We start from the raw sequence: 27,183 nt of genomic DNA, 5'->3' as shown, positions 1-27,183 counted from the left end.
CGTATATGCGTCCGCAACCATATCTCGGACATGTATGGTTCGGTTTTATTTGTATTTGGCACAGACAACACATGATGGTATGCATATGTACATCATATTGTTTCACAACACGATCAAAGATGGCTGACTGGTGGCCATTTTAGTTGTAAAAAAAAAACAAAAACGTGTCGAACACATCTTCAACCATTTCTCGGACATGCATTTACCGATCTTGTTCAAACCTGTCACACAGTTAAGGAATTTTGGTTTGCATAAGCTTAGCATTTTTTTTTCGAGATCAGATCCAAGATGGCCAACTGGTGGCCATTTCAGTGGTAAAAACACCGATGTTGAACATGTCTTCAACCATTTCTCAGACATGTATTTTCCGGTCGTTCAAGCTTGGCACACAGATCACAAGTACCAGTCGGCCATCTTTGATCAGATTGCAAAATAACGTTAGATGCAAGTGTACGCCATTGTATCCTGTGCTTTTGCCAAGTTTGAACAAAATCGGACTTTGCATGTGGGAGAAATGGGTGGGGACACAGTTAAGTAACAAAATGGCTGCCAGTCGGCCATATTTGATCTGATGTCAAAAAATGATGTGCATTTCAGCCTGTGGAGTAACTGCTGAAATTTATCTGTCCCGGTTCTTCCCGACATCTTTGTTTCTTTCACATTTCTTTCAAAAAATTTTTTTCACATTTCTCTTTATTCATTTGTTTTCTTTCTTTTCCTTCTCTTTTGTCTTTCACTCTCTATTCCTTTCTTTCATTATCTATCTCGTGAAGGAGAAGTGAATTCTTAGAGAAATTTTTTTTGTAAGGCTCACTTGGCTGTGCCTGGATTGATTTGAGGGGAGTGGAGTAGCGGCTTGTCAGGTCAGGCAGATCAGATCTGTGACTTGCTACAGGTATCATGTAAACCTGTACTAAACCTGTTTCATGGTCGGGTTGTCGGCGGCTAAACCGTCTCCCCCACCAAGTTTCTTGGTGAGACTGTATGACATGGACACCCAGCAGGAATAAAAACAAAACCTGTCAAAGGGTGGAGGAGCTCCTTGTGAGCCAACGGCCATCCATATCAAGTGCCCAACTGTGTCTGCGGGCGTCCTCCTGAGGACTTTTTATTCGGAGGATGGTGGCAGGATTTGCACTCCGACCACCGTAAAACCCTTCATTCTGCAAAACATACGAAAACCACAAAAAAAAAAAGAAAAAAATCTGAAAAAACCCACTCCGTGGGAGTACCTCTTGTGCAGCTTCCCTTCGCAGGGCAGCTCACCAGATGACGGCATTGGGGCAAAGCCTTCAGGACCCCAAATCTTTGATGATAGGAGGGAAACCATGGGGTAACCTTCCCGGGTCAGATTGCGGAAGTGTGTCGGGGTGGTGCTGAGGTGTCGTCCACCAGATGGCATCTCCTTGGGTTAACCTGAGGTGGTCCCTTCGGGTGGGTGCCTGGAATGTTGGATCCCGAAGAGAGGATGATCACATGTCTCTGTTCTCATCTGAGCTAAAGCGTTTGAACATCGGTATTGCAGCATTCTCTGAGGTTTGAAGACTGGATAGTGGCAAGATCATGGCAGGTGGTTACACCCACAATTGATCTGGTCGCTCTCATGGTTACCATGCCCAAAGAGTATCTGTATCCAATGATAGTTGAGGATTCCTCACTCCTTGGGTGTCATTTCCCTGGTCTCTGTGGATGCTGCGACTGAGGCGAGTGATCTCACTGTGAAGGACCCATTTTATGTCACACTCGAGTCTGTGGTTGATCAGTGCCCCAGACGAGAAACATTTCTAGTCTTGGGGGATTTCAATGCATCGACTGGAACTGATAGGGATGGTTATGAGGTGTGTGTTGGTCCCCATGGGTCAGGAACTATGAACCAGAATAGCACTAAGTTCCTTGACTTTGCAAGAAGTCATGGACTTAGGGTGGCTGGTTCATGGTTTCAGCACCCACAAGCTCATCGCTGGACTTGGTATTCCAACGCTGGCGATGTGGCAAAGGAGATTGACCATGTCCTCATTGACGGTCGTTGGAGGATGATCCAGAACTGCAGGGTCTACCAGGTGCTCAGTTCCTCAATACTGACCACAGGCTTGTTGTAGCAACTCTAAAGCTGCACCTTAAATCCTGGAGAATGGTACCATCCCAGCCTCGGCTGGATGTTGGCAAGCTCAGGGATGAGAGAGTAGCTGAGGAGTTTGCGAACAGGCTGAGTGGACACTTGGGGGGTCTGGGTGCTTTGGGGGGTCCTGAAGAGTTGTGGAGTGCCTTCAAGACCACCGTCCTTGAAGTTGCCGGTGGATGTCTTGGAACTCACTGCAGGGCAAAGAAGAATTTTGTCTGAAGGGACACTGGATACCATTGACCAGAGTCATGGGGCCAGGCTTAATGGCAGAGCTGAGCTGTTTAGGGAGTTGAGGCGTAAAACTGTACCTGCACCAAGGGTGGATGAGGAGGCCTATGTGCAAGGAATCTGAGGGGGTAGAGCATCACCTGTGGTCAAATGATTCTCGTCCTGCTTACAGGGGAATTCGCGCATTGCATTCCTCCAAGCCCGTCCCTCGGTGTACAGCAGTTAGAGCGGAGGGTGGTGAGCTCTTGACAGAGGAGTCTGAAGTGAAGGCCCGCTGGGCTGCTTACCTTCAGCGGCTGTCCCAGGCTGATCCACCAGCTGTCAAGTTGGAAGTCAGGGGTGTTACAATCCCTATTGCTGAGCCTCCAATCAACTGTGGTCCATCTTCGTTTGTGGAAACACTGGCTGCGGTGAACCGGTTGAAATGGGGTAAAGCTCCAGAGATCTGTGGCATCCATGCAAAACTTCTCAAGGCTGGTGGAAATGCTGTTATTGTGTCGCTGCATGCAGTTCTGTGCTCTGCCTGGAACACAGGCATCATCCCAACTGAATGGAAGAAGGGCCTTGTTGTCCCTCTCTGCAAAGGGAAGGGCGATCGCCAAGACTGCAACAACTACCAAGGGGTGACGCTGCTCTCAGTGCCGGGAAAGTTCTTTGCTCGGATAATTCTTGATCGGGTTTGCCACCATCTGCTTGAGCACCAGCGTCCAGAGGAATCAGGCTTTACACCAAAGAGGTCAACGATTGAATGTATCCTTGCACTTTGGGTCCTCACCGAATGCAGACGAGAGTTTCGGCAGGGGCTGCTTGCAGCCTATGTTGATCTCTGTAAAGCGTTCGATTCAGTGAATTGGGATGCCCTCTGGAGCATTATTGGTCTTCGTGGGGTGCCACCAAAACTGATCGATCTGATGTCTGAACTCCACTCTGGTACTGAGAGTGCTGTGAAGTGTGGTGGTACCATCTCTGATTTATTTCCGGTTGTTACTGGAGTTCGTCAGGGGTGTGTACTGGCCCCCGCACTTTTCAGCACTTGCATGGACTGGATTCTGAGGAGGATGTCGGAGAGATCAAGCTGCGGTGCATCGTTTGGGAATGTCAAGATCTCTAACCTTGATTTCGCAGATGATGCAGTCATCTTTGCGGAGACTGTGGATATCCTTTCGGAGGCCCTCAAGGTGCTGAATGAGGAGTCCGAGCTGCTGGGATTACGGGTTTCCTGGGTTAAAAACTAAGATCCAGACTTTCATTGACATCTTGGATGCTGCTATCCTGTCTGTACCTGTTTTTGGTGAGGATGTTGTGGTCACGGAGAGATTCACTTGCCTTAGCAGTGATATTCATGTCTCTGCTGGCTGTGAGCCAGAGGTCAACAGACATCTGGGTCAGGCCTGGGGGAGTCATGGATTCAATGAATCATGGGGTGTGGCGCTGCCCGTACCTGTGCGGGAGGACGAAAGTCCGAGTCCTCAGATTCTTGTTGCTTCTCGTCTTGCTCTGTGGATGTGAGGCTTGGACTCTAAACCAGGGATCTGAGACGGAGACTTAATTCTTTTGGTACCAGGTCTCTTCGGAGAATCCTTGGCTATCACTGGTCGGACTTTGTGTCCAACGAGCGGTTGCTGAGAGAGACTCAAATGAGATTTGTTACCTGCATGGTCCGTGAGCGTCAGCCTCGGCTGTCTGGACATGTGGCTCATTTTCCTGACGCTGATCCTGCTCACCAGATTCTCTCAGCGAGGGAGCCTCGTGAGTGGAGGAGGCCAATGGGCCGACCACGTACCTCGTGGTTGCAGCAGGTTGATCATCATCTGAAGGAGATGGGGTGGGCCAGGCATCTGCCTGGGGGATGGCCAGACGGAGGCCCCTGGAGTACCAGCAGAATGTGGACGCAGCGATGTGCTGCTGTGGCGCATGATCACATACCTTACCTGACCTGAGTCGTGGCTGAAACCCGAATCCTATCCAGGGTCCTGCTGATGACTCCATCTTTGCGCTTTTCTTCTTTGGATTCTTTTTAGGTCTTTAAAAAAAACTTTTTTGTTGTCTACATTGTCAAGGCTTGCATGGGAGCGAACACACAACTCACAACAAGGGGGGCATGAGACAGTGGACAGTGGAGAGGGAAGGACAAAACAGTGGGGAACAGAAACATTAGGAGACCTGTGGAAGGGAGAGGGATGATATGGGGAACACGGGGTGGACAAGATGGACATTACAGGGACTTTCAGGAAGGAAAGCAGGGAATTTGAAGGAGGTGGGTTTGGGGTGGATTAACGGGAGTAGAAAAGATCGAGGATTTGGATGGGGGAAGATGATAGGTGGTGGTGAACAGCTGTTTTGAAGGCCTGGAGGGAAGAATGGGATTGAAGAAAGTGTGGGAGTTTATTCCACAGGTGGGGAAAAAGAGGAATGAAAGAGTGAAGGTGAGCAGGGATTCGTGATTTTGGTAGTTGAATAAGAAGGGGGTTGCTGGCAGACTTTGATCACCCTGCAGAAATATGGGGGGGGGTGGGGGGGACAAATCACACACAGAGCAGAGGGGGGGTTGAGACCGGAGAGGAGATGGAAGAAGACAGAAAGACTACCGACCTGCCTGTGGTGAGAGAGTGAGAGGCCCAAAAACTAAGCCTCATCGAGGGAGATGCCAATGATCCGAAATGCCTTGGTTTCCACAGCGTGAAGCCGAGAAAGGTGAGGTAGGAGCACCAGCCCAGAGGGGAGAGCAGTACTCCATCAGGCTGCAGACGAAAGCTTTGTAAGTGGTCAGGAGCTCAGGTGCGCCAAGGAAGGACTTTGCACGGCGGAGGATTCCCAGTCGGCGACTGGCTTTGGAGGCCAGTTTGGAAATGTGGCTTTCCCAGGAAAAATCATGGCTGATAATGATGAAACCCAGAAGCTTGAATGAAATTACTTCTTCCAGTAGATTGTTGAGAAAGTAGATGGGGGGGGGGGTTCCAAATGGTCCTTTTGAAGAGACATCTTGAGAGTGTGAGATTTATCAGGATTGAAAGACATATTCCACGTGATGGCCCAGTTTGTGATTTTACCCAGATCTGCAGAGAGCGAAGAAGCTGTTGAGGGATGACAGATGGTACGGCAGAGGGTGGAGTCATCAGCAAAGACATAAAGAGGATTTTTCAAAGGGTCTGAGAGATATTGATCAAAACCAGGAAAAGAACAGGAGGACCCAGAATGCTGCCTTGAGGAACTCCAGCCTGGACAGGAAGAGGGGATGAGAGAACTCCATTTAGGGCCACACGTTTGCTGAGACAGGAGAGGAAACTGCGAGCCTCGAGTGGAGATGGCCTTGGATACCAGAGGAAGAGAGTTTGTTGAGCAGGGCAGGGTGCCAGATCGTGTTAAGAGCACACGATATATCTCGGGATATGGCTCTGATTTCATGTTCGGCATTGAGGACCTCCATCCATTGTTGGGAGAGCAGATGCAGCATATCCACGGTCGAGTGACCTGGTCTGAAACCAAATTGATGATCGGAAATCAAGCCATTGGAGAAGAGGAAGGATTTAATGTCTGAAGCTATGTTGGATTCCATAACCTTTCTGATGATTGCAGGAATGCTGATTGGTCTGTAGTTGCAGGGATCTGTTTTTGCACCTTTTTAGCCGCATCTCGCAATGCGAGACGTGGCTCGAAAGGAGGTAGGCGTTGTTCTTCTTGTTCTTGTGAAGACAAAACCTTTCAGACTCGGCTCTTTTATATATAGGATCCGGATCTCCTTAAATACGAAACACTTGTACACATCCTCGCATTGAGGGTGCCTTTTGAGAGCGTCTATTATGAACTTTTAAATATATTCGGACATTTGCTTTTAAGTTTCGAAAAGTTCACGTTACTATTTACAGATTATTCCATTTAATGTATTGCAATTTCGTAAATACACTATTTTCTCGTCATGAACGAAGATCGTCCATGACGGACATGACGTGACAGCACGTGACTAAATATCGGAAGTTGTTTTTTTTTTTTTTTAATTCTTCTTCCTCTTCTTGTTCTTCTTCTAGTGAAGCCAAATCCTTTAGGATGCGGCTCTTGGACACATTTGTCCTTGTTTATGCAGGGCAGTAATGTTTGCTGATTTCTAAGCAGATGGCAGATTACCGTGAGCAAGAGCAGAGGAGCAGGTTTTTAGGACACGTGGGCTGATGCCATCTGGACCAGTGGCAGAATCTGAGTTGAGGTTTGACAGCAAGCTCTCCTCCTTGTCAGGAGATAAGGACGCAGAGTCCAGGGACAGTTGTGTGCGACTGGGTAAGCTGGGTACAGAAAGCGATGGGTTTTGGACACAAGATTTCAATGCAAACACCGAGTTTAGGCATTCAGCCTTTTCACGTGCGGTATCAGCAGTGCAGCCATTTGAGGTAAGGGAGGGGATGGAGGGGGAACATACACCAGAAACAGATTTGATTAGATGCCACCAGGATTTGGAGGAGGGAGAGAGGTTTCAGAGTTCAGACTTAAAGGCCCGGTCACACCTTGCCGTTTTAGCCAGCGATGGCAACGTATTAAAATTTATGTAAAACTCTGGCTTACGTTGAACTTTTGATGTTTTTTTTTTAAAGATTCGGACGTATTCATAGCGACTTGGTCTTATGTATAACGCATTGGTAACGGACACAGAACGTTTCGTTGTGTTATAGATAACTTATACCAACGAATGCTGAACCTGTTGTCAGCCAAACGAACCGATGCCCAACGATAGTCTAACTCAGGCATAGCGCGTTGCACGCATCGCCGACGATGTCGTGACGTAGCCTATTAAAAGGCTGACGCACAACGATTCGAATCATAACTGCCGTAGAAATGGAAGTGTCAACATCGCGGTCACACCTTGGCGATCTTGCCAGCGTATGCCAACCTAAGAAAAATGTGTCTAAAACGTTGGGGGCACGTCAAATACGGTATGAGTAAGTTTGGTATACGTGAGTACAACGCTAAAGTAGCTATCATACGTCAAGAAATTTTAAACATGTTCAAAATTTTACGACGTACTCAGCGTATGACACACGTTCCGCATGCGATGGGGATAGGTTGTACACACGATATGCGGACGCTTACACACGTCCACAAAGGCTACTTATAAACTACTCATAAGTCGAAACACGTCGCGGTAATGTCTTTTTTACGCGAAACTTATTTCTAACTTATGTTTGACGTGCTTTGAACCAATTCTTTACGTAGTCCCAACACACATCGACGTATGTAGACGTATTCCAATGACGTCTTCCGGTCGATAAAAAAAAAAAAAATTAACGTGTTTCTAGCTTACAACTGCCATATAAAGACGTGTTCCCAGCGGTTTTGGGAATTGGTATATAAAAATGGTGTTCATAAAAGGGGAACCCAACAGTGTTTTCGAGTCCTTTTTGAGTCGATGTCCATGTCAGCAGGAACAGTATCAGTATCAGTATCAGTATTAGTATTAGTAGTAGTAGTAGTTTGTTCATGTTGGCAGTAGTAGGTGAGTGTGAGGGGGAGGGTGTAGGTTATGATGGATCGTCCTTGCGTTTAACGATTTAAATGATAAACTCACCCATTTAAATGGCTGCATCTCCACTATTGAAAGTAGACGCTTTCGCTCAACAATTGGATTTTTTTTTACACTCAACGACTTTTAAACGGTACCACTCAACTATTGTCATTGTTTACAATGAACGATTTAAATTGTTGTCACTCTCCTTTGTTTTTTGATGCTGGGGTTTGAAAATTTGAAGCGTTTCTTCTGAACGTGTTAAAACGCTCAAACTCGACTATTTTAAATAGACGCTGCCGATGGACAATTGGAATCATAGCCAAGCTAGACATCGAAGTGTGAACATCCTCGTCATGCCGAAGAAAAGTTTGAAGAATGCCGCAAATAAGTGTCCTGGCCGTGGCCGTGGACGCTGACGTAAGGACGATCCATTATACCGACGTCTTTCAGCCTATGAGTAACTTAAAAGTAACGTCTGTCGACGTGTGGCAACGATCGCGTAATGTGCCAACAACACGTTAATCATAGGTTAGAAATAAGTTTCGGGTACGCTAAACATTACCTCGGCGTGTCTCAACTTATGATTAACTTACAAGTAGCATGTGTTGACGTCTGTCAACGATCGCAGACCGTGCATACAACCTGTGGCCAGCGTAGCGGAACGTGTGAGTCATACGTCGTGAAATTTCAAGCATGAAAAAAATTTGAGGACAACCAAAAAGTTCAACGTTTAAAGCCAGCGCACAACGACGTATGGCAGTGTTTTTCAGCGTGCTCTCAATCTTATCAAAACTTACCCATAACGTATTCAACGTGTGCCAGCGTTTTAGAAAAAAAATTCAAAAATCGGCATACGTTGGCTAAAACGTGAAGGTGTGACCGGGCCTTTAGCTTTGTAAGATGTTGTTTTCTGGCTCTCCTGAGGGGAGATACACACTTGTTACAAGCTTTATGGAAGGAACTGAGATTACTCTCAGTTGGGTTTGCTTTTCATGAGGCAAAGGCAAGTTGTTTCAGGACAATTGCCTCACTCCAAGATTCAGTGAACCAATGGTGGGAGGAAGGGTCAGTCAACTGAAGACTTCCGGTTCTGGGTTTGGAACGTTGGTAGGTCTCCTTCAGGGCTCTCTGCTGACTATCTCAAGTTAAGTTTCCGGTCATTATTTGTCCCGTTTTAACTGTTTATTTTCTTACCTACATGTTACTGTGTGTTCCTAGTTTGGTTTTGTTTCAAAAATCGTGCTATTTTGTGAGTTTTCGTCGACCTTGTTTTTCCGGGTGCTTGAGGCCGACCCATCATTCCCCTCGGTGTACGAACGTGTTTATTTGTCTTTTCTCCCCATCACCTTCAATTTATATCTTCTGCACTTTCCCAATGTCTCCCATCCCTCCCAACTAAACACTATTTCTCGTCTTAAATCCTCCCCCCCCAAAAAAACACCTTTCTCCTTGCACACGCACAAGTCTTGATCCTTCTTCTTCTTCCTGCCGGCACACCATATTTATTCTACTGAGCTGACCCTTTCTCGCCATTACCTTCACAATTTCTTCTGATCTACAACCTTCCATTCCCGAATCTTACCTGTTCTTCAAAAATACATCAAAAAATAATAATCTTCCTTCTATCCTTTCGTTCTGTACACCTGTAACTACCTGTCTCTCTCTACTTTTCTTGGTACTTTTCATCGACCCAGCAGCTTCACACTGCGTTTACAATCCAAATTCACCACACACTTCCACAATTTTACTTCAACCTTCCCTTTTTCCAAATGTTATTTTGGAATCCTTATTTAAAATAAATAATTTCACTTTTGACGATACACCTCCCAGAGCCAAGTGCTTCTCCCCTAACCACGTGATCCGTTTCAACCCCGTGCGTTTATCGATCTAATTTCACCATTCACCTCAGGATTTTTTTTCGACAACACTTCCATGACCTAATCTGTTGAAAACTCTCTCAAACAATAATAATAATATTAATAATAATAATAAAAACGATCTCTTACAATGCTTCATCTTCCTCTTTCACACATGTAGTACTCTTTACTGTATCATAATGCACTACTCTTCAACTATTTAAACAGACTGCTCTCAGTCTGTTTATTTAAACAACCTCTCCTTGATACCTGACGTAAAAAAATCCAACTGTAACAGCGTTTCTTCTCTCTATTCTCTGAATTTGCCTTTATTGCATCCATCAAGAAATGTGTTTAATCGCATCTCTGACCTAAAACTTTTTAAAACTCCAGTTTGCTATGAATGTTCGCTTTCTATCAACTATTCTTTTTTTCCTAAATCAGTACCAACTCACCCCTCACTCTCACTCTCAAAGCAACCATCCCACTCTTCTCCCTCCAAGCCTCCCTCTCACCTCTCTCAAAAACTCCCCCTCACCTTTCTCCCACCATTCACCTCCTCGCTCACCCTTCTCAAAGCTGCCTCCTTCCACTGCCCTCTCTTCACTCCACCTCCTCAAATCCTCAACTGCCATCTTCCCCCTCTCTTGTCCCCCCTCTCCCCCAGCACCACAGAGCCTTTTCTCCTCCTCATCCAGTCCCCTCCCCTAGCTATTCTGGATTCCCCACACTCTTTGAACAATCCTCCTTACCTCCCCCCCCTCATCCTACCCTCCCCCTCCCCTCCCACACCGGCAACCCAAAGCCTCGACCACTCCCTCTTCATTAAGGGTGAAGACCTCAAATATCCGGGGCCTTCACTCAAACCTTTCAGATCTTTCCATACAGGTTGCCACTGACAAACCAGACATAATCTGCGCAACAGAAACTTTCCAACCCCAAGACGTGTCTGACTCCCAAGTATCTCTCCCTGGTTACTCCCTCCTCCGGTATGACAGACCTGAGCCTCGTCCTGGTGGAGGAGTTGCTCTCTTCATCAAAGACTCCATTCCTCACTCTCCATGCACTGCCCTCACTCCCCCACACCCCCAGGAATTCCTCTGGCTACGGCGTCCCTCCACTCCTACCTCATGTTTATATGTGTACTGTACCGCCCACCCAACAATGATGACTCCATCTACACCTCACCATCCGAAAACATGGACCAACTTCTATTTTCTCATCCAAACTCTCTCTTCCTCATATTTGGCAACTTAAAATTGTCATCATGCCAGTTGGCTGGGTGTGGGTACCTCTCTCACCTGTCATGGCACTTCAGCAAAAGCTTTCTGCGACTCAATCGGTCAACTTACCGACCTGGATCTCAACCAATGGTACTCAATCTCTTCTGGATCTGATTTTGACAAATTTCCCAGAAAATATTTGCTGCTCTTCCTCCGCTCCAATCGGTTCTTCTGACCACGTCCTTGTCAAAGTGGACATTTCTCTGGCTATTAGAGAACCACCTCACCGCTGTCGAGTCTGGCATTTCACTCAAGCTGACTGGTAGGGTCTCCGAGCAGCCATCAAACTTATAGACTGGTCTCCTATCACTACTTTCTCCAACATCAACTCATCCTGGGAATTCTTTCAAAGAAATTTGCTCTCCCTCATGCACAGATTTATCCCCTCTCGTCTTCAGTTGTCCTACTCTTCCTCCCGCCCTTCGTTCACTGAAGCTTGTGGCGAGGCAGTTGTCCTGAAACAACTTGCCTTTGCCTCATGGAAAGCAAACCCAACTGAGGGTAATCTCAATTCCTTCCACAAAGCTCGGAACATGTGTGTATCTTCCCTCAGGAGAGCCAGAAAACAACATCTTTCTCAGCTCAAGTCTGAACTTTCAAACCTCTCACCCTCCTCAAAATCCTGGTGGCGTCTAATCAAATCTATTTCTGGTGTGTGTTCCCCCTCCATCCCCTCCCTTACCTCAAATGGCCGCACGGCTGATACTGCACGTGAAAAGGCTGAATGCCGAAACTCGGTGTTTGCAGCTAAATCTTGCGTCCAAAACCCATCGCTTTCTCCACCCACCTGAACCAGTCGCACCCAACTGTCCCTGGGCTCTGTGTCCTTTTCTCCTGACAAGGTGGAGAGCTTGCTGTCAAATCTCAACTTAGATTCTGCAGCCAGTCCAGACGGCATCAGCCCACGTATCCTAAAAACCTGATCTGCTGCACTTGTTCACCCTGTCTCTGTTCTATTCATCCTCTCATTTGCTCAAGGTCATCTGCCATCTGCTTGGAAATCAGCAAACATTACTGCCCTGCATAAAAAAGGTGCAAAAACAGACCAATCAACCTTCTGCCAATCATCAGCAAGGTGATGGAATCCATCATCGCTTCAGACATTAAATCCTTCCTCTTTTGCAATGGCTTGATTTCCGATCATCAATTTGGTTTCAGACCAGGTCACTCTACCATGGATATGCTGCTTCTGCTCTCCCAACAATGGATGGAGGTCCTCAATGCCGGACATGAAATCAGAGCCATATCCCAAGACATATCGTGTGCTTTTGACATGGTCTGTCACCAAACTCTCTTCCTAAGGTATCCAAGGCCATCTCCATTCATGGCTTGCATACTTCCTCTCCTGTCGCAGTCAACGTGTGGCCCTAAATGGAGTTCTCTCATCCCCTCTTCCTGTCCAGCCTGGAGTTCCTCAAGGTAGCGTTCTGGGTCCTGTTCTTTTTCTGGTTTTCATCAATGATCTCTCAGACTCTGGAAAATCCTCCAAAAAAAAAAATCTCTTTGCTGATGACTCCACCCTCTGCCGTACCATCGGTCATCCCTCAGACCGGCAAGCAGCAGCTTCTTCGCTCACTGCAGATCTGGATAAAATCACAAACTGGTCCAACACGTGGAACATGTCTTTCAATCCGGACAAATCTCACACTCTCACTACGTCTCTCCGAAAGGACCATTTACAACCCCACCTCCCATCCACTTCCTCAACAATCCTCTGGAAGAAGTCCTTTCTTTCAAACTTCTGGGTCTCACCATCTGACATGACCTTTAATGGGAAAGCTGTTAGTCCTTGTGCAATCGTGCAAAGTCCTTCCTCGGCCCACCTGAGCTCCTGACCACGTACAAAGCTTTTGTACACAGCCTGATGGAGTACTGCTGTCCCCTCTGGGCTGTTGCTCCTGCCTCCCACCTTTCTCGGCTTCACCCTGTGGAAAGCAAGGCATTTCGGATCATTATCATCTCCCGCAATGAGGCTGAGTCTTTGGGCCTCTCACTCTCTCACCACAGGCAGGGCGGTGGTCTTTCTGTCTTCTAGTCTCCTCTCCAGCCTCGCCCCCCCTGCTCTCTCTGCGATTTGTCCCCACCACATTTCTGCAGTGCGCTCAAGGTCCACCAACAACCCCCTTCTGGTAAAACTACCAAAATCATGAATCAGTGCTCACCTTCACTCTTTCGTTCCTCTTTTTTCCCACCATTGGAATAAACTCCCTCACTCTATTCAATCCCATTCTTCCCTCCAGGCCTTCAGAACAGCTGTTCACCACCATGTCTTATCATCCCCCATCCAAATCCTGATCTTTTCTACCCCCGATAATCCACCCAAGCCCAACTCCTTCAAATTCCCTGCTTTCCTTCCTGAAAGTCCCTGTAATGGCCATCTTGTATTCCCCCATGTTTCCCACCCCATCCCTCTCCCTTCCACAGATCTCCGAATGTCTCTGTTTCCCACTGTTTTGTCCTTCCCACTCCCACCCCTCTTGTCTCATGACCCCCTTGCTGTGCGTTGTGTGTTCGCGCTCATACGAACCTCGACAAGGTACACACAAAAAAAAAAAGAGATGAGAGGGACAAAGTCTGTGCATGAGGGAGAGCAAGTTTCTTTGAAAGAATTCCCAGGACGGGTTGATGTTGGATAAAGTAGTGATGGAAGACCAGTCTAGAAGTTTGATGGCTGCTTGAAGACCCTGCCAGTCAGCCTGAGTGAAATGCCAGACTGGACAGCACTGAAGTGGTTCTCTGATAACAGGCAGAGAGATGTCCACTTTGATAAGGACGTGGTCAGAAGAACCGATTGGAGTGGAGGAAGAAGAGCAGATATTTTCAGGGAAATTTGTCAAAATCAGATCCAGAAGAGATGGAGTACCATTGGTTGAGATCTGGGTTGGGAAGTTGACTGAGTCACAGAAGTATTTTCGTGAAGTGCCATGACACGCGAGTGAGGTCTCCACACCCAGCCAACTGGCATGATGACAATTGAAGTCACCACATATGAGGAAGAGGGTTCGGATGAGAGGATAGAAGTTGGTCCGTTTTCGGAAAGTGAGGTTGCTGCAGTCATCACTGTTTGGTGGACGGTTACTGCTTTTTTCAGCAACACACATTTAAACATGAGGTGGGAGTGGAGGGAAGCCATAGCCAGAGGTATTCCTGGGGGTGTGGGGGAGTGAGGACAGTACATAGAGAGTGAGGAATAGAGTCTTTGATGAAGAGAGCAACTTCTCCACCAGGACGAGGCTCAGGTCTATCATACCGGAGGAGGGAGTAATCAGGGAGAGATACTTGGGAGTCAGACATGTCTTGGGGGAGGAAAGTTTCTGTTGGGCAGATTATGTCTGGTTTGTCAGTGGCAACCTGTCTGGAAAGATCGACAAGGTTTGAGCGAAGGTCCCGGATATTTGAGGTCCACACTGTCTGTTTCATTAAACATAAAAAAAATTTTCTTCATTCTTTTTTAATGCCAACTTGACCCTTAAAGTAGTTGATAAGTCTTGGGTGCAAGTCCTACATTTTTTGAAATATCCTAGATTGTCATTTGTGCTTAAATTTGCAGTTTTGTTCTTTTTTCAGCTTGCGATCCCAAGCTGATGCCAACATTTCCACACCATCGTAACCAACAAAGTGGCGCTGGACCAGGGGAGCGACCAGCCAAGCGTCGCAAACTCTGAACGGCGGGATGGCTCTGTGTGGTGCCATCCTTTATGCCGATGTCCATGAATGGTAAAGGTTTCTTTACTCACGAGATGTCCAATTGGCGCTCACGTCTGCGATTGCCTGCTTCTCATCGATTGTACGTGCTCACGTTTATTCCAGTGTGTGTGTGTGTGTGTGAGAGTGGTCTATATTTCTGTCTCATAGAATATTCTATTACACAGTCAATAGTGTACACCGATGGTCTATTTGTGAGAACACAGGACTGGGGAATAGAGGTTGTGGGTTCAAATCTGACTGAGGTTAGCAGTGTTAAGTGTTGGGATGGTAATCCTTAGGAAGTCGTGTCTCGGAACTGACCCTTCACTAAAATCCAGCGAGTTCATCAACGAACGAACTTCAGGGTATTGATAACATACCTGCTCCACTGGTTACATGTGGCATTAGTCCACTCACTGTAGTTTGCTCATATCCCCTACCTACCCTTGTTGCACACCCATCTGAATAACGATGACGTTGCAATTTCAAGATTAATTCAATAAAAGTGGACAGTTGTCGGTGTGTCATGCGTTGATCTTGTCTCACATCATCTTTTATGAAGGAATCACCATTTTGCTCCTTTTGTGGAATTAAATGCAACAAATGTTTGTTTTATAAATGTTTCGAAAAGCTTGGCAAACAACAAAAACAATTGAAAAATCAATCTTTGCACTCCGACTTCGCATCACCTTCAGCCTTTTCAAAAACACAAGTAAATACCACCCGTCACTTCGCTGATGGGAAAAGAAGAGAGAGAGGTGGGAGTTGGGGAGGGAGTGAGAGTGAGGGAGACGGAGACAGCGTGACACAGAGAGAGGGAGAGCGAGAGAGAGCGTGACACAGAGAGAGGGAGAGAGAGAGAGCGTGACACAGAGAGAGGGAGAGAGAGAGAGAGAGAGAGAGAGAGAGAGAGCGTGACAGAGAGCGAGAGAGAGAGAGAGACAGACAGATAGCGGGAGCGAGAGAGAGAGAGAGAGAGAGAGAGAGACAGACAGATAGCGGGAGCGAGAGAGAGAGAGAGAGAGAGAGAGAGAGAGACAGACAGATAGCGGGAGCGAGAGAGAGACATAGAGTGAGGAATCGAGTATCTCTCTCTCTCTCTCTCTTTCTGTCACAGAGACAGAGAAAGATGGATGGAGGGAGGGAGCGAGAGAGAGACAGAGACAGAGACAGAGAGAGGTCGTAAGTTGACATTTGCAGTTTTGCCAAGTGTGCCCTTCATTGAAATCCATGAATCTGTTTTCAAGTTATAGCACAACAAACAGACAGACCGGCTCTGTTTATAGTCCCGTATTGATATGGTCACATCTGAGGCTCACTAACGTGTTGTACGCCTCCGTGGATTTCAGAAACATTCCTGCACTGTGTTCAGTTATTCTGCAACTTTGCCGTTCCCATTGACACCCAAATCAAATGGATTGAATATGTTTCTTGCCTTTTCAAAGATATATTTATCATGAATATAGGGAGAAAAGGTGGATGGGACGAATCATTCAAAAAAAAATAATAAAAACATGTGAATCAACAGACACAGAGGGAGAAGTGGACATGCAAACTTATGTACAATGATGAATTGTAAATGAATGAAAGCTCCCCACACAAGACACCACAGATCACATTTATACAAACAAGAGAATTCCAGGTGAGAACTTTCCTTAAATATGTGTTGAGTGGAGATTCAGCTCGTTTTCAACGCAGCAGTGAGATGGTGTGAGCCCAAAGACTCGGCAAAACACAAAGCAGAGAGCAACCTTCTTTGTGCCTAAATAGTTCCACACCCTTGGGATGTGCACTCAGAACAAGCCCTCGTGGCCCTCTCTCTCAGCGCTTCTTCTTTACTCGCCTTCTGCACAAAGAGAGCTCCGGTGTGCCATTTCTCCCCTCTCAAGGCCCTTCTTCTTGGTCTCTCAACACACTTCTTCACCACACTAAAGTTCTTCTCCCCTCCTTCTCTGACCCGTTTGGGAGGAGGAGTCCTCTGGGCCGTCCCACCCATGGGGTGGCCCCAATGGAAATAAAAGTCTTTCTCTGCTTCTGTGCCCTACAGTGCATTACACCACCTTGGCTTGACACGTTGGCTTGAGAAATCATAACGGCCTTTTTGAAATTACACTTTTTGTGATGGGAAGTCCTCATCTGGCCTTGCCCGCTAACAAAAGGTGTTTACGCATAAAGTATTACCCTGACTATCCTGTCTATAAATTACATACGTTGCCTTCTCAGCACCACACGTTACAAAATGGCTTACTTTGACAGGTCCTTGTTACATGGCAATCTAACCTCCTCAAAACACACAGACCATACTGCACTTACCACATTGAAGCTATGGACCCCCTCCCTCTTCCACATAACAATATCAATATCTGGAACCTTTAACTACACCTTCAAGATCAAGTATAATTGTGGGAAAGCCACTATTAGTTCCCGTTCTGCTTAAATTCCATTTTGTTTTCCCTTTCTTTTGAGCGAGGCTCAAGTAAGAGCACAGGGGTGAGAGGTCAGCACTTTAAGAACACAAAATTACCGTCAATGGACAGAAGAATTTGGCAAGGCACGAGCAAACAGGAAACAGAAGGGGCATGTGGACATGATGAGGGAACTGAATTTGCTGAGCAGACAAGGAACATGTGAGCAGACAGGAAGATCAAATAAAAAGAGTGTAAATGTGGAACATGATTGGTGGACAGGAAAAGCAGAGGATAGGAATCGGGATTACATGAGATGGTCATCGCTCGCCATTTTAAAGGAGTGCAGAGGAGGACATGATTGGACGGACTCGGTGAGGAAATGTCACAGTCGAGAGAAGAAGGGGGGACAAAAGAGGAATAGATGAGGTACAGTGGAATTAAGGAAGATAATGTTAATTTGTTTTATTTTAAATTTAATTAGCTTTTTTTTTAAGAAAACTTCAATGGTTTGCCTATGAACCACACAATCAATGGTATATTGGGATGCGATAACTTATTATTTTTTTGGATACGTTGTCAAGGCTCGTATGAGAGCGAACACACAAAGCACAACAAGGGGGGCATGAGATGAGAGGGGTGAGAGAGGGAAGGACAAAACAGTGGGGAACAGAGACATTAGGAGATCTGTGGAAGGGAGAGGGATGGGGCACGGAATATGGAGTATACAAGATGGACACTATAGGGACTTTCAGGAAGGAACGCAAGGAATTTGAAGGAGGTGGGTTTGGAGTGGATGAACGGGGGGGGGGGGGGGGAGTAAGAGATGGTGGTGACTCGGCGTCAAGCTGTGTTCTCAAAGAGGGAACAGGGACTGCATGAAGCCACATCCTACATTCTTTTGTGGCTACGGCCAAAATACGGGCTCTGGTGACCTGATCCACACTGTTCAACAGGGTGACAAAAGACACTCTTGCCGCCCTAACGTCCCATGGCTTTTTGACTCGGTTGAGACAGGCTTTCAGGCTCGCAAACACCGACATGGGCTGAACTCCATGACAACACCGCCGCTGTCAATTCCTACGTTTGTGCCAAACCGCTTACGCAGGACAAAACGGCATCGACTGAGGGGTGAACTGCCAGCAATGAGGAGATGAAGCCAGGAAGAGCGACATCAATAACCGTCCTGAAACCCAGACCTCCCTGAAACCCAGACCCCCCTGCTTAACTGGGAGTGTAGCTTGCATCCAAGCAGAATCGTTAAAAGCAACATTAGAGATTTTAATGTGGCTGAACAGATAAGCGAGATGTTAAGGGATATTTTCAACAGTTCCCTGGAGTCAGGACAGGTACCGGAGGATTGGAGAGTAGTAAATGTAACTCCATTATTTAATAAAGGATCTAGAGAAGAATTGAGAAACTTGAGATCTGTTAGTTTGACTTCAGTTGTGGGGAAGGTGTTGGAGACATTAATTGGGGACCAGATGAGGAACCATTTAAATAAATACAAACTAATTAAAGGTAGTCAGCATGGGTTAACCAAAGTTAGTTCCTGTTTAACAAACCTTTAAGAGTTCTATGAAGCAGTGTCCGATTGGGTGGATGAGGGAAAGGCAGTGAACATAGTATATCTGGACTTCAAGAAGGAATTTGATAAGGTACCACATCAGAGGTAACCAGGCAAAGTGAGGGCTTGTGGAGGGGCTGGTCAGGCAGCTAATTGGAATGTAAACTGGTTTAGTGGTCAGAAGCAAAGAGTGGTTGTGAGAGGGAGGATGTCTTGCTGGGAGGATGTAAGTAGCGGGGTACCTCAGGGATCAGTACTCGGACCATTTCTATTGAATATTTACATCAACGATTTGGATAATGGGGTAAAGAGTAAGCTTTCCAAATTTGTGGATGACAAAAAGCTTGGAGGTCAGGTGGATAGGAGAGGGGCTGGTGAACAGATACAAGAGAGTATTGATAGATTGGGTAAAAGATTGGCAGATGTAATTTAACCTGAGCAAATGTAAAGTGTTGGGGATGGGAAAGAACAATGAAAATAGAGATTACAGTATGTGAGGGGTAATTTTGGAGCGTGTCACACAGGAGAAGGATCTGGGGGTGATAATAGATATTGGAGATAAGCAGGCAGCACAGTGCCAGACAGCTACAGGTAAAACAATTTGCATTTTCGGCTGTACAAGGAGGGGAATCAATTATAAATCAAAAGAGGTGGTGTTAACATTGTCCAGGAATTTAGTGAGGGCCACAACTAGAATATTGTGTGCAGTTTTGGTCACCACATTTCCAGAAGGACATCGATGCCATCGAGAAGGTTCAGTGTGGGGCTACTAGATTGATTCTGGGCGAAGCTAGACTCAGCTATGAGGAGCGGTTGAAGGAGACAGGGCTTTATACACGAGAAAGAAGGCGGTTACGAGGACATATGATGGAGATGTTAGGAGCTATAGCCTGAGAGTAAAGAAGAGGAGAGTTAAGATGGTAGTAAGGAAGGGGACTTTTCCTCAGAGAGTAGTTAATGTATGGAATGGTCTCCTTGGAAAGGTCGTGGCAGCAGAAACAGGAGATAAGTTTAAATTAGAATAAGATAGGTACCTGGAAGTTATGGAGATAGAGGGGAATGGGGATGTTGAGGATTTTTAGGTTGTTTGAGTGTTGATGGGTGATTGTGTGCATGTGCACCGAGTGTTGTTGGTGGGGGTCTCGTCAAGGGGTGACATGTGGTTGATGTTTTGTGTTTTTAACCAAGCCCATGCCCCCTCACACAAGGAGAAAAAAAACAAACAAAAACTACAAAAACGTTAATAAATAAATAATTAAATACAAAACGCACAAAAGTGTCAACAAATAAATAATTAAATACAAAATCGGAAATGAATACTCTCGGACTCTCTGGAAAATCCTCTATTTCTCTTTGCCGATGACTCCACCCTCTGCCGTACCATCTGTCATCCCTCAGACCGGCAAGCAGCAGCTTCTTCGCTCACTGCAGATCTGGATAAAATCACAAACTGGTCCAACACGTGGAACATGTCTTTCAATCCAGACAAATATCACACTCTCACTATGTCTCTTCGAAAGGACCGTTTACAAAACCCCCCCATCCACTTTCTCAACAATCCTCTGGAAGAAGTCTTTTCTTTCAAGCTTCTGGGTCTCACTATCTGCCATGACCTTTCCTGGGAAAGTCACATTTCCAACCTTGCCTCAAAAGCCAGTCGCCGACTGGGAATCCTCCGTCGTGCAAAGTCCTTCCTCGGCCCTCTTGAGCTCCTGACCACTTACAAAGCTTTTGTCCGTAGCCTGATGGAGTACTGCTCTCCCCTCTGGGCTGGTGCTCCTGCCTCCCACCTTTCTCGACTTCACGCTGTCGAAACCAGGGCTTTTAAGATCATTGGCATCTCCCGCAATGAAGCTGAGTCTTTGGGCCTCTCACTCAATCACCGCAGGTTGGTCGGTGGTCTTTCTGTCTTCTACCGACTCCTCTCCAGCCTTGCCCCCTGCTCTCTCTGTGATTTGTCCAAACCACATTTCCACAGGGCGCTCAAGGTCCGCCAACAACCCCTTCTGGTAAAACTACCAAAATCACGAATCACTGCTCATCTTCACTCTTTCATTCCTCTTTTTCCCGCCTTTGGAATAAACTTCCTCACTCTATTCTTTCCCATTCTTCCTCCAGGCTTTCAAAACAGCTGTTCACCACCACCTCTTATCTTCCCCCATCCAAATCCTCGATCTTTTCTACCCCCGATAATCCACCCAAGCCCACTTCCTTCAATTCTCCTGCTTTCCTTCCTGAAAGTCCCTTTAATGTCCATCTTCCCCTCGCCATGTTCCCCGTCCCATCCCCATCCCTCCCCCTTCCACAGTTCACCTGTGTCTGTTCCCCAATGTTTTGTCCCTTCCACTCCCGCCCCTCTTGTCTCATGCCTCCTTGCTGTGAGTTGTGTGTTAGCTCTCATACGAGCCTCGACCAAGGTATACAAAAAAAAAAAAAAAAAAATAAAAAATAAAAAAAAAAAAAAAAAAGAATAAATAAATAAATAAATACAAAAATCCAAAAGAATTTAATTAATTATTTTTTGGGGGGACTTTCTTCTTGGATCCTTGTACTAAAGGTTTTGTAAACGGTGTGGTCAAGAGTTTGTAGGTGTGCATCATCCAGGTGGGAGGGAGACGAACACAAGATGTACAGGAGCTCGAGCAGAGTGAAACAGTTTGTGAAAAATACAAATGCTTGGTGTGTGTCAATGTGTTCCAAATGACCTGCCATCCGGATCAAGTCATCGTGCTTCTCAATCAGAGCTTTTGGTCTTGGGGAGATCGGAGAAACAAGAAAAGTTCAATCATTGATCGAAACAACCTCAATATCAGAGAACACCGTCTGAAATATGGTCTTGGGAGGGGAAATCATTCAGAGATGAGTGGTTGAGGGGGGTTAACTCACACTTGGTACCATTGATCTCGAGAACAATGTCAGAAAAAAACACCTGGCCTGAAGAGGGGAGAAAAAAAAGCTGCAAAAAAAAAAAAGAGGGGGATAAAACACCTGGCACGAAGAGGTCGATAAAACACTTGGCACGAAAAGGGGGACAAAACACTTGGCACGAAGAGGACGATAAAACACCTGGCACGAAGAGGGGGATGAAACACTTGGCCCGAAGAGGGAGATAAAACACCTGGCACGAAGAGGACGATAAAACACCTGGCACGAAGAGGGGGATGAAACAGCTGGCCCGAAGAGGACGATAAAACACTTGGCACGAAGAGGACGATAAAACACCTGGCACGAAGAGGACGATAAAACACTTGGCCCGAAGAGGACGATAAAACACTTGGCACGAAGAGGGAGATAAAACACTTGGCACGAAGAGGACGATAAAACACCTGGCCCAAAGAGGACGATAAAACACTTGGCACGAAGAGGACGATAAAACACCTGGCACGAAGAGGACGATAAAACACCTGGCCCAAAGAGGACGATAAAACACTTGGCACGAAGAGGACGATAAAACACCTGGCACGAAGAGGACGATAAAACACTTGGCCCGAAGAGGGAGATAAAACACTTGGCACGAAGAGGGAGATAAAACACTTGGCACGAAGAGGGGGATAAAACACTTGGCACAAAGAGGGGGATAAAACACTTGGCACGAAGAGGACGATAAAACACCTGGCCCGAAGAGGGAGATAAAACACTTGGCACGAAGAGGGAGATAAAACACCTGGCACGAAGAGGGGGATAAACACTTGGCCCGAAGAGGGAGATAAAACACCTGGCACGAAGAGGACGATAAAACACCTGGCACGAAGAGGACGATAAAACACTTGGCACAAAGAGGGGGATAAAACACCTGGCACGAAGAGGGAGATAAAACACCTGGCACGAAGAGGACGATAAAACACTTGGCACAAAGAGGGGGATAAAACACCTGGCACGAAGAGGGAGATAAAACACCTGGCACGAAGAGGACGATAAAACACCTGGCACGAAGAGGACGATAAAACACTTGGCCCAAAGAGGACGATAAAACACTTGGCACGAAGAGGACGATAAAACACCTGGCACGAAGAGGACGATAAAACACCTGGCACGAAGAGGACGATAAAACACCTGGCACGAAGAGGACGATAAAACACTTGGCCCGAAGAGGGGGATAAAACACTTGGCACGAAGAGGACGATAAAACACTTGGCACGAAGAGGGAGATAAAACACTTGGCACGAAGAGGGGGATAAAACACTTGGCACAAAGAGGGGGATAAAACACTTGGCACGAAGAGGACGATAAAACACTTGGCACGAAGAGGGGGATGAAACACTTGGCACGAAGAGGGAGATAAAACACTTGGCACGAAGAGGGAGATAAAACACTTGGCACGAAGAGGGGGATAAAATACCTGGCACGAAGAGGACGATAAAACACCTGGCACGAAGAGGACGATAAAACAGCTGGCACGAAGAGGATGATAAAACAGCTTTATGCGACGATGATGCGCATAACAGACGATGCGCAAAACAGACGATGCGCCCACTGTCGGGTACCACACCATCTCCCCCCCCCCAAAAGTTATTGGTGGCACGTTTGTACAATCAAGTACAAAGGTACCGAGATCGTAGGCTCAACTCCTTTCCTTTTTCAATACTTTCTCTTCATTGGGTTTTCTGTGTTTGTGTGTGTGCGTGTGTGTGTGTGTGCGTCCTGGCACCTGTCTGCTTTAGTAAGACTGCAGAAGATCGTTATTGTTGTTATTATTATTATTATTATTGTTTTTATTTTCACCTTAAGTCTGCTGTGTCCCCTTTTGTAAATTGCTTGTTTATTTGCTGCATCACACCTCTCCCCCCTCTTTCTGCACAACACACCCCAATAAATCTTGATCGTACCACATACCTTTCCTCGCCCATTGTTGATAAATTATTATAAGGAATGTTCCCTGCTCGTTTTTGTCTTTTCTTCCATTGATCCAGCATTGTCCGAATCCTAGCTTAGCCGGGACTTTATTCCCAACAACCAGTTCCTTTTAGCCGGTACGTTCTTGGCAGTGTCGTTTGGCTGCATCCGATCCGGAAAAGTTATCCGGTCCGGTAGAGTGATCCGGTTCGGACAAGGCGTACCGAGGGCATATTCCCCGGTAATTAAACCACGTGATTAATTAGGTAACCCGATTAACCCACAGACGGGAGGACCCTCAGTCACGCGGTTGAGTTTTTGGCATCCACGGTCGGTTAAGCGACCCGCCGTGTCACGGAATTGTAGGCCGTGTGCAACGGCCTACAATTCCAGGGAGTCTGGTGGGAGCCAAGGTAGCTTCCCCCACCTCGTAGTCTTCTCATCCGACCCCCAGCCCACAACAATATATAATGAGGGTGAATCGGGCTTCGTGAAATACACGTCACCAATTTATTTATCCATTAATGATAACGACATCCATTAACGAGAAACATCATTCATCCGAAACACCCTTGGTTCCAACCATTCTGGATAAAGGAGGTTTTAGTGCATGAGAATTAGAGTGATCGACAAAGCCCCGTAATCAAATTGATCGATACATGAGTCGGAGGGTATTCAAAAATTAACACCAGCAATTGCAACTAGCTCATTATACAATCAGTAATGAACATTCCAATAATAATAAAAAAGACAATATTTTAAAGGGGTTCAAAGGTCACGACCAGGGGCTAACCAGGTTTCAATACTGTTTTACTCCTACCTGGTGGATGAGACAGGCTCTCCACGTCTTCCCCTCTTCTCTCCACGGTGCATTTCTGTATCTGAACTGAACAGAGAAAAGAAAGGCAGAGACAAAGAGAAAAACAAAGGGGATTCTCTCTCTCCCCATAACCACAATAATAACAATAGTTACAACACCATCACAGTGTTCTACAATATGGAGCATCAGTGTCATGCCAAAATATTTAATAACTAGTGGAATGCTCTATTTAAAGGGCCATTGTAAAATCTCAGGCCAAGTTAAGACAATTTGGCAAAGCTCAGGTGATCCAGAACACAATACGAGTGTACGTGGTTTTTAAGTATAAATGTGGGCGAGCACGACCCATGGAATGGAAATACAAAATACATTCAAAATCAATCAAGATCAACCAAAAAAAAAAAATGTTTTTATTCTCCTCTTGTCCACTTTGCCAAACTATTTCCTTTACCTTTCACTCAAGCCTGTTCCACATCTATCATCACCATCACCCCCCCCCCACTTCCCTGCCCCCCTCAGCCCCAGTTTGCTCATTTTGATCCTCCCTACTCGACGGCTCATCATCCATTACCAACCGGCAACATCTCCCCCAACACCGAATCCCAAACACTGTAACCCTCATCCCATCTCTCCCTTCCCTCTTCCTCATTGTCCTCACTGTCATCCTCATCTTCTTCCTGTGGAAAAATATTGGTCAAAAGAAAACATCCCACAAGTGTCTCCACCTCCACAAGAGGTGCAACAAATAATAAGGAAATGAGAAAAACTTGAAAGTTTAACTTCGACAAAAAGGTGAATTTGTGTTTGGTATTCAAATCATAAAACACAACCGGCAAAACTCAGGGCCGACATTTCCACTACGGAGTAGTCTCCACCCAGGACCCTGCGGACATCATGTGCGGGGTTTCCTCAACAGGGGCAGAGGGCATCATGTGATTGAGGTAAGCAGTCACGTGACAATAAAAAAGTGGTGTTTCCAACTTTTATAATTGAAAATATTTTTTAGAATCCCGATAAGAATAGAACACATGATCACAGGGAGATTGAGCATCTTTTGGGTGTAAACGTTGATGAAAAGTACAATTCAAAGTGAATTTTAATGAACAATGTGAAATATTCAACAAAACGAGGTTATTATCGAGATAAATTTTGATAATACTGAAGTTCCTGCATATGTACACCTGTGTATCCAAGTTTAAATGTCATTACACGGCAGGTGTCCATCCTTTCATGACAGCAGAAGCAATTTATTTATTTACCCAAAAGATTCTTCGCATTCAGTGCATGAATATTCAAGTGTTCAGAAATTAATATGTAAAAATAAATGGCTCAAGATGTAAAAAAAATAAACTAAAAACAATAAAGCAAGTCTTTTGGTTTTACAATGCATCTTCACGCTGACGGAAGAATTCCAAAGATCACTAAAACGATAAAATTTAATAAACACCTTGAAGGTTTTTATTTTCAAGATTATACGAAGATGGTAAAAACCCACCAAAAAACATCATCATTAATCGATTCGAAACAAACTAATTTAATAAATTAAATAAAAATTTGGTCTTGAGAAGCAATTTGTTTTGGAAAGTTAACAATTTATATTTTAATAGCAACCTCACATATCAATGTACATTGTGAGGAATAATCTACGAAACTCTGCACATGAAAACAGATCGTCAATGAACTCACTCCATCGTCAAGGGGGTGGAAAACAACAACGGGTTCAGAAGAGAAAGAATGGAAGTCATGAATATTAAGGGCTTAAAAATTATAATAAAAAAATTACTTCCTCCAACGACAAATCCAAGGTTCGTCCTTGTAAAGGAACTATCGGTGGATGTCATTACCTCCAATAACCCCTTGAACAGAGAAACTCCCTCCACATCCCAACAACTGTCATACATAGTAATCAAGCAGTTAATGCATCACCTCAAGCTTGTATTTCGATAAGTCATTTTGTTCTTCTTCCTCATCCTCTTCTTTTTTGCCCTCAGTCACCAAAATGGAAGCAACAGGAGGACCTTGCCCCCTGAATTTATTTTTCTTCCTCCCAAACTGTGATCCAATTGGAAGATAAAGACAGGAAGGTGTAAGAAAAGCAACTTGGCAGAAGACAGATCAAAGCACCAAGACGACGAAGGGAAGAGACATGTAACCATGAATACCTCATCGTACTCTCCATCAGACTCGTCTCTTTCGATGTATTCCACATCCTCCCTCTCATTAAATCCTCCTCCATATCCTAGAAGACAGCGAAAAGGTAAAAAGACAACATAATAAGTGGAGGTACATTGAAAGTACACCGCCTCCATGCCAAATAAATAAATAACAAATCCTTCAGCGCACAACATTGCCGGGGGTGCCCTCAGCGCCTGGCGATGCCGCCGTGCAGCATAAGGACATGGAATTGGGAGGGAGCAGTGTGCAATAATTGATTGATTGATTGCACAATTAAAATAATTAAATAATAATCGTAAAAGAATTAATTTCTTAATCAATTGGCAAAAGGCAAACCAAAACCACCACAGCTTCCCAGGTCAAAAGGTGCCTGAGATGTTGCCGAGGTGAGAAAGAAAATAAACTAGAAAGAGCAATCAGAGATTGCAGACTCTCACCAGAAGTTGTTTTGTGTGGTGTTTGTGCAGTTTTGTGTGGTGTGTTTTGCATGGTGTTTGTGTGCTGGTGTGTTTCGTAATTCATAATAAACATAATTAGAACTGCTACTTTCTAACTGTCGACAGCGATGACAGGGTACCAAGACGTCCCGCTTTCATGGAACCCCACTTTGATTGGACACCCGACCCTGAACCATGACGTCCTCCATTATTATTTGATTGAATTCAGAATGGGATTTTGAAAAATCCAATTCAAATCAAATGAAAGACCAAATA

At 45.6% G+C, this 27,183-nt stretch overlaps 2 protein-coding genes across 4 annotated transcripts in view; one reads left to right on the top strand and one right to left on the bottom strand.

The window, feature by feature from the left end:
• Positions 1 to 15,192, top strand: part of CDK10 (cyclin dependent kinase 10) — a 90,533-nt gene extending 75,341 nt beyond the window's left edge. For all 3 annotated transcript variants that reach the window (XR_015049020.1, XM_085844865.1, XM_085844864.1), the window contains exon 13: positions 14,551 to 15,192. Coding sequence is in view for 2 of the 3 variants with exons in the window: in XM_085844865.1 (XP_085700991.1) it covers positions 14,551 to 14,648 (98 nt within the window). In the remaining variant the exon portion in view is untranslated. The remainder of the gene's footprint in view (positions 1 to 14,550) is intronic.
• Positions 15,193 to 26,194: 11,002 nt separating this feature from the next.
• Positions 26,195 to 27,183, bottom strand: part of LOC147016279 (zinc finger Ran-binding domain-containing protein 2-like) — a 5,705-nt gene continuing 4,716 nt past the window's right edge. The window contains exons 3-4 of the mRNA XM_085844863.1: positions 26,458 to 26,534; positions 26,195 to 26,347 (exon numbers count right to left, since the gene is read on the bottom strand). Of these exons, the coding sequence (XP_085700989.1) occupies positions 26,210 to 26,347; positions 26,458 to 26,534 (215 nt within the window). The 3' untranslated portion in view covers positions 26,195 to 26,209. The remainder of the gene's footprint in view (positions 26,348 to 26,457; positions 26,535 to 27,183) is intronic.

Source organism: Eptatretus burgeri, chromosome 11 (genome assembly GCF_056783735.1).
Source record: "Eptatretus burgeri isolate ZD-2024b chromosome 11, Ebu_testis_v1, whole genome shotgun sequence".
Classification (NCBI taxonomy): Eukaryota; Metazoa; Chordata; class Myxini; order Myxiniformes; family Myxinidae; genus Eptatretus; species Eptatretus burgeri.
Note: the sequence above shows the minus strand (reverse complement) of the source record. Positions and strands in the feature narration are given on the sequence as shown.